Genomic DNA, 7,575 nt, shown 5'->3' with positions numbered 1-7,575 from the left:
CCCTAAGGCTTAAAAGGCTTTTCTGCTTTAGAGAGTCTTTGCTCTTAAGATGTCCTAATTCTAGAGAGTTAATTGTTCAAAAACTCAGTACGAAGAGATTCTGGAAATAAAGTTTAATACTGTGGACAGTGTTACACTGGAATTTAGGGCCATGATCCACAGGCTGTTATGTAAGAGAGCTCAAGGATGCTGGGATGTCTGTCTCAGTCAGCTGGTGCTTCCTGGTGCTAGTGAGAAATCAGTGTCAGTCTCTAGCTTTGGAGTCAGCACTGTGTATCAAGGCACAGGGAAGACTTATGCATAAGAATTATTTATGCATATGAGCATGCTCTCTTAGACACCAGAAGGGTAGCAGGTCCCATTACAGATGGTTGTGAGCCACCATGAGGTTGCTGGGAATTGAACTCAGAACCTCTGAAGAGCAGTTGGTGCTCCTAACCACTGAGCCACCTCTCTCTCCAGTCACCTCTGCCAAACTTTTTATTATAAAATATATCTTCCCCCATATTGGAGTTCTCAATGATTTTGTTAGTTTAAATACACAAAATTTTCACATTTAATTTTTAAAAAGTTTTTTATGTGCATTGGTGTTTGGCCTGCATGTACATTTGTGTGAGTGTTAGATCCACTGGAACTTGAGTTGTAGGCAGTTGTGAGCTGCTTTGGATGCTGGGAACTAAACCTTAGTCCTCTGGAAGAGCAGTCCAGGCACTCAACCACTGAGCCATCTCCAGGTTTAACAGTATTCTCATAGGTCACTTTGTTTAGTAATTTGCCTTTAAGTGGAAAAATATCCAGAGAAAAGCAGGTTTACCTCTGTTTTTTCATACTTTATTGAGGTTATTGAAATTTTTTTTTTTTTTTGCAGTTTAGCACCATAGTGATTAAAACTGTTTCTTCCCAATCTCTTCATATCACATAGACACTGTCGTGACTTTGGGAACAGACCAATGGGAGCAGGAGCTGTAACCTTCCTGAATATTGGAGGCATTAAGAATCTTGGATTTGGTCTGTTAAAAAAATTACACAAACCCTGTGTTGGCCCCCCCCCCCTTTTTTCTAATGTTAGACTCAGGATGGAGTTGCAACCCAGTTGGTACGGTACTAGCCTAGTGTGCACAAAACCCTGCGGTTGGTTCCTAATACCACATAAGAGAACATGGTAGCGACACCTGTAATCCCAGCGCTGGGGGCAGGGAGAGCAGGAAGTTGGTCTTGGTTCCATAGTGAGTTCTGGGCCAACCTGGGCTATGCGAGACTCTAGGGAGCAGGTAATGCTGCTTCCTGCTTCCTGCTGGCTGAAGACCTCGGGCAACAGCTAAGCCCTTTCTCCTGCTCTGACTAGTCTCTCAGCTTGGCTCACTTTGTCATTTACGAGTGTCATAACATTGGATACTTTCCTGTGTTGAAATGAGAAGAAACAATCTTACATCGGTGTCAAGAGTTCAGAGAATTTCAAATTTTGAATATTAACAAAGTGCATGAATCTCTCAAGTCTCCTCACTTTATTTTTAGTTGTATTTGATTGCTGTCTACTCCCAGCATGTCCTATTTTTAAAACTTATTTTTTCAAAAATAATAGAACTTTCTTCTATTCACTCAACTTCCCTTTAAATGTTAACATTCTGCATAACCATAATAAAGTTACCCAAACCAGTAAATATCCATGAAGCACTATGAGCTAATCTACAGACTTGAATTGTGTGTGCCTTTTGTCTTTTTTCTGGTTCGGCATACTACCCAGAATCCTCCAGTGCATCCCACTTCCTCTGCATTTTAGAACATTCAGTTTTGTTTTGTTTTAAGATTTATTTATTTATTTATTCTATGTAAGTACACTGTAGCTGTCTTCAGACACACCAGAAGAGGGTATCAGATCTCATTACAGATGGTTGTGAGCCACCATGTGGTTGCTGGGATTTGAACTCAGGACCTTTGGAAGAGCAGTCAGTGCCCTTAATGGCTGAGCCATCTCTCCAGCCTGAACATTCAGTTCTTTAGTCCTAGCTGAACTTGGGCCTTATGTGTATAAAGTACCCTGCCACAGAGTTGTCTCTGACCTTTATCTGAGGCAGTTTGGCTGAAACTGAAGCCTGACATTGAATCTGTAAACCTGTCATGGCTTCCCCAGTAGTTGGGAGTACACAGATTGGTGGCACCACACCTGGCTTTACACATTATTTCTAGATTGACACCTTAAGAGTGCTAGCCAGTCACAGAATGGCCTATTCACTTGATAACTCTTACTAGTTTGACCAGAGACTCACAGTTCCTTGTCTTTCAGTGTATTGTATCCATTATGTGATGCTATGACTAGCAACGGCACACCCACACCACTAGGTTAGAGCAGTGTCTGCCAGACCTCTGCACTGCACGGTTTTCCCTTTGTAGTCACATGCAGGCATGTAATTGAGGTTATGCTCTCTGACCCTAATTTCTGCATCAATGGACTGCTACTGACTGCAGCAAATATTACTGTGGATTTGGTCAAATGTTAATTCACTACCTCAGTTCCTTCATTTACTAATTATAATCAGAAGGATGTGGCGTGTCTCTGCATTTATTCGGGTATATCATTATGGATTAATATCAGTTCTGTAGTTTATATATTTTTTTATGTTTGTGAGTACACTGTTGCTGTCTTCAGACACACCACAAGAGGCCATCAGATCTCATTATGGATGGTTGTGAGCCATCCATTATGTGGTTGCTGGGAATTGAACTCAGGACCTCTGCAAGAGCAGTCAGTGCTCTTAACCGCTGAGCCACCTCCACCTGTAGTTTATATTGTTGAACTGTCCCATAAGGTGACTCCAGAGGTTTTTTTTTTTTTTTTTTTTACTTAAGTGTTGGTGATTGAATCCAAAACTACTGTAGCTCTCCCACTGAGCTATGTCCCTAGCTACCCATGTGTGTTGTGACAGTGCAGTGGATTCCCACCAAGCCCCATCCCATACCCCCAACCCCCAACTCCCCACCCTGCCTTTTCGCTCTGGCGGATTTTTTTTTTTTTCTAAGACAGGGTTTCTTTGTAGTCCCTGGCAGTCCTCTGTAGACCAGGCTGGCCTCAATCACAGAGAGATCCACTTGCTTCTGCCTCCCAAGTGCTGGTATTAAAGATCTGTACCACCACCCCTGCCTGGCTAGTTTATCCTTTTTTTTTTTTTTTTCTTTTGAGACAGGGTTTCTTTGTTCAGCCCTCGTTGTTTTAGAACTCTGTAGACCAGGCTGGTCTCGCCCAGCCTTTTAAAACAAGATGATCCAATCTAGGTAGAGAATTAACGTAATGAAGACTTGAACATTTCACTTCTCCCCTCCCTAGCTGTGTGAAGAAGGGGTCTTTGAATTGAAGGGCACTTTTATTTGTCCTTATTTATTCTAAACTGGGGCTTAGGAGACATGGATTGGTTTTCATCTTAATTTTTTTTTTAACCTTTAACATGTTGCAAGTTGTCCTTTCCATTCCTCCCATGGAAAATGGCAGCAGACTAGTTTTCTGTTCCTTCCTTTATTTTTTGTTTGTTTTTTGTTTTGTTTTGTTTTTTTGAGACAGTGTTTCTCTGTGTAGCCCTGGTTGTCCTGGAACTCACTCTATAGACCAGGCTGGCCTCAAACTCAGAAATCCACCTACCTCTGCCTCCCAAGTGCTGGGATTAGAAGCGTGCGCCACCACCGCCCCACACTTTTTTTTTTTTTGCCCCACACCTTCTTTAATGCTTGGAGAGCATGGGAATACACTTTCAAAAATTCAAAAATGCCCTGAAGATGAGAATGTAGGTAGTAGGATAGGTCCTTAGGCCTAAGATCTGAGGAGTAATAGTCCAAGTTTTTTTCCTGCGTTGGGAGTTGAATCACCACAGGCAGTGAAACTCCTTAACCCCGAGGCTTTAGGAATAGCTGTTGGAGGCTTTGCAGGTGCAAAAGGTGCTTTTCTGTAAAGGCTAATTGGGATGATGCTTCCACCCGCTTGCGTCTGGAGGCTGCTTCTGGACCGACTCCGGAACTCCCGCCGTGTTCTGGTGGTTGCCTCGATGCTGGTCCAGTTTTCTCTTGCCCTGCACTCTGCCGCTCTTCAGGTCCACTTAACCCTAGCCAGGACCGCTCTGGGGCTTCAGTGTGTTCTGCTTCAGATCTGCTTCCTAGCCAATGGCGCTTGCCTTTTATCCCTTTGTTTATTGTATGTATAGATCAATTTGTGGGAGCTGGTTCTTTTCCTCCACCGTGTGAGTCCCGGGATTGACCTCAAGGCTCCTAAATTAGATAGGAATTCTCAATGCTGAAAGCTGGAAAGTCCCGCCTGCTGGCCAAGTTGTCCTGTAAACGGTCAGCACCTCCCGCAGGAAACTCCCAATTTTGCTTCTCTGTCTGCTTTCTTTCTTCCTGAAGAAAGGAAACGGTTGACATCAACCGTTTTGCGAACACCTGTTGCCCCTGCCGGGCACAGGGGAGAGAAGGAAGAGATGAATGCGCTGAGTTTAGAGTTTTGGGAGAGAATGCTGAGTGAGATCAGAAAGTGGTGCAGCGCTGGAACCCAGCTGATCGCAGAATGGAAGCAGGCAGGTGACAAGTTCAAAGGTCACCTACCTCCCAAGTCTCAGAATGTAAAAACCTCAGCAGTAGAACACTTTCTAGCCTTTCAGCAAACAATGACTGAGTCCCAGTACTGTGCATGTGCCGTCTTGGCAAGCCGGATGGTGTCCGACCTATAAAATTGTCACAGTTGGACTTCCCAGTGTGGCTTCTCTTTTGCTTTTTATTTTTCACAGCCTCACCTTTCTTGGTGTTCCGCTCCATCCTCTTACCCCGTTGTGGGATCTTGGGCAAGCTTCTGTGTAAATTTCACCATTGCAAAGAAAAAATGGATGCTGAAGGCAGTGATATTCTTTTATAGAGCTTTAAATTAATTTTAGGGCCTGGAACAATTGCTTTAGTGAATTACTTGATGGGCTGGTGGAGGACCTGAGTTAGAGTCCTCAGCACCTGTAAAAAGCTGGATCCCTGCTTTGGGGAGGTAAGGACTGGAGGGTTCCTTGAGACTGTCTTTTAAAACTTGCTTTTCAGTGGGGTGGAGAGATGGCTTCATGTTTAAGAGCACTGACTGCACTTCCAGAGGACCTGGATTCTATTCCTAGCCGCCACCCTATTAACTCCAGTTCCAGGGGGTCTGGCAGCGCCCTCTTCTGGTTTCTGCGGATACTACATGCATACTGTACATAGGCATACAAACAGTCCAAATATTCCTTTTTAAAAATACATTTGTCGCTTTCCGCGCTACCCGGGGACGGGTCCATACGGCGTTGTTCTTGATTCCCATCGTAACTTAAAGGGAAACTTACACAATGTCCGGAGCCCTCGACGTCCTGCAGATGAAGGAGGAGGATGTCCTCAAATTCCTTGCTGCAGGAACCCACTTAGGTGGCACAAACCTCGACTTTCAGATGGAGCAGTACATCTACAAAAGGAAAAGTGACGGTATCTACATTATAAATCTGAAGAGGACCTGGGAGAAGCTGTTGCTGGCAGCTCGAGCTATTGTTGCCATTGAGAACCCTGCTGACGTCAGCGTCATCTCCTCCAGGAACACTGGCCAGCGAGCTGTGTTGAAGTTTGCTGCTGCCACAGGAGCTACTCCAATTGCTGGCCGCTTCACACCCGGGACCTTCACTAACCAGATCCAAGCTGCCTTCAGGGAGCCACGGCTTCTAGTGGTGACTGATCCCAGGGCTGACCACCAGCCGCTCACAGAGGCCTCTTACGTCAACCTGCCCACCATTGCTCTGTGTAACACAGATTCTCCCCTGCGCTATGTGGACATTGCCATCCCATGCAACAACAAGGGAGCTCACTCGGTGGGGTTGATGTGGTGGATGCTGGCCCGGGAAGTACTCCGCATGCGAGGTACTATCTCGCGTGAGCACCCATGGGAGGTTATGCCTGATCTTTACTTCTACCGAGACCCAGAGGAGATTGAGAAGGAGGAGCAGGCTGCTGCCGAGAAGGCTGTGACCAAGGAGGAATTCCAGGGAGAATGGACCGCACCAGCTCCTGAGTTCACTGCTGCCCAGCCTGAGGTGGCCGATTGGTCTGAGGGTGTGCAGGTGCCCTCTGTGCCCATCCAGCAGTTCCCCACGGAAGACTGGAGCGCCCAGCCAGCCACTGAGGACTGGTCAGCAGCTCCCACAGCGCAGGCCACCGAGTGGGTCGGAGCCACCACTGAGTGGTCCTGAGCTGCTCCGCACACAGCCGAGCACAGGGAAAAAAGATGGAAGGAAAATAAAGTTCCTAAAAGCTAAAAAAAAAAAAAAAAAAAAAATACATTTGTCAGCAAGAGTGGTGGTGCCACATGCCTCTAGCCTCAGCACTCAGGAGACAGAAGTAGGTAGATCTCAGAGTGGGCTACCCAACGAGTTTCAGAAAACCAGGAGTACATATAGAAACCCTGTCTTGAAAAACCAAAATGAATAAATGGGTAGAGTAAACATACATAAATATCACATTTATTAATTTAGTACATGTGTGTGCAGAGGACAACCTGTAAAAGTTGTTTCTGTTCCTTCACCATGTGGGTCCCAGGTATCTAACTCAGGCAGGCAGGCTGGCGGGCAAGCACCTCTCCTCGCCATCTTGGCAGCCTGGGAGGCCGTGTCGTACGAATTAACTGTAGCTGGGACTTAGGTGGCGTGCTAGAGTCTTGTTCACTTATCTACCCACCTTGTTCTTTGCTCTTACTCAGTCCTCTCCGGTTGGTTCCCCAGTGAGCTCTCCAGCTCCTCCCAGTGCTGATTCCCAGTCTGCTGGCCCAGCTGCGGTGGGTGATGTTGCTGGTACATTGATCCTTTATGTACTTGAACCCTGGCAAGGCAGGGTTCTTAACATGGAGGGGCACTGTAGCCCTAGTCCTTGGGAGCTGTAAGCAGAGGGATCATGAATTTGACGGAAGCAAGCCTGGGCTACATAATGAAGACTTGTCTCAAAAACAAAAATTAAAACAAAACAAAAAAAAAAAAAAACTAAACCAGGGCAACGGCAAGGTGGTTCAGAGGATAAGAGTGCTGGCTACCAAACCTAGTAACCTAAGTACCATCCGGGAACCGACATGGTAGAAGAGACCTGACTCCTAAAGGTTATCCTCTGACCTCCACAAGCAGACACACAAAATAGATAAACCACAGCCTGAGGCAATTTCATCTAGCGTTGGGTCTTGTCTTAGTTAGGGTTTCCCTGCTGTGAACAGACACCATAAGGACAACATTTAATTGGAGGTATACAGGTTCAGAGGTTCAGTCCATTATCATCAAGGTAGGACCATGGCGGCATGCAGGCAGGCGTGGTGCGGGCAGGAGGAGCTGAGAGTTCTACATCTTCATCTGAAGGCTGCTAGAAAACTGGTTTCCAGGCAGCTATGACAAGCCCATGCCCACAGTGTCACACTCCAGCAAGGCCACACCTGCTACTAGTCCTGCTCCCTGGGCCAAGCATACGTACACCATCACAGGTCAATACATTCAGACAAACCAAGTCTGTCTCTTGAACACTGCAGTGCCCCACTGTCAGCAAGGCTGTCATTAGCCATTT

At 46.1% G+C, this 7,575-nt stretch overlaps 1 protein-coding gene across 1 annotated transcript; it reads left to right on the top strand.

Moving 5' to 3' along the window:
* Nucleotides 1-5,265: 5,265 nt before the first annotated feature.
* On the top strand, nt 5,266-6,301 carry LOC127681378 (40S ribosomal protein SA). The gene has a single exon (XM_052177578.1). The coding sequence runs from the start codon at nt 5,340-5,342 to the stop codon at nt 6,225-6,227; it is 888 nt and encodes a 295-aa protein (XP_052033538.1). The 5' UTR covers nt 5,266-5,339; the 3' UTR covers nt 6,228-6,301.
* Nucleotides 6,302-7,575: the final 1,274 nt, after the last annotated feature.

Source organism: Apodemus sylvaticus, chromosome 3 (genome assembly GCF_947179515.1).
Source record: "Apodemus sylvaticus chromosome 3, mApoSyl1.1, whole genome shotgun sequence".
In the NCBI taxonomy this organism is placed as follows: Eukaryota; Metazoa; Chordata; class Mammalia; order Rodentia; family Muridae; genus Apodemus; species Apodemus sylvaticus.
This window is presented reverse-complemented; position numbering and strand designations above follow the sequence as displayed.

Bases quoted from the DNA above. Each gene is read 5' to 3' on its own strand.
- LOC127681378 (XM_052177578.1), top strand. From the start codon at position 5,340: ATGTCCGGAGCCCTCGACGTCCTGCAGATGAAGGAGGAGGATGTCCTC.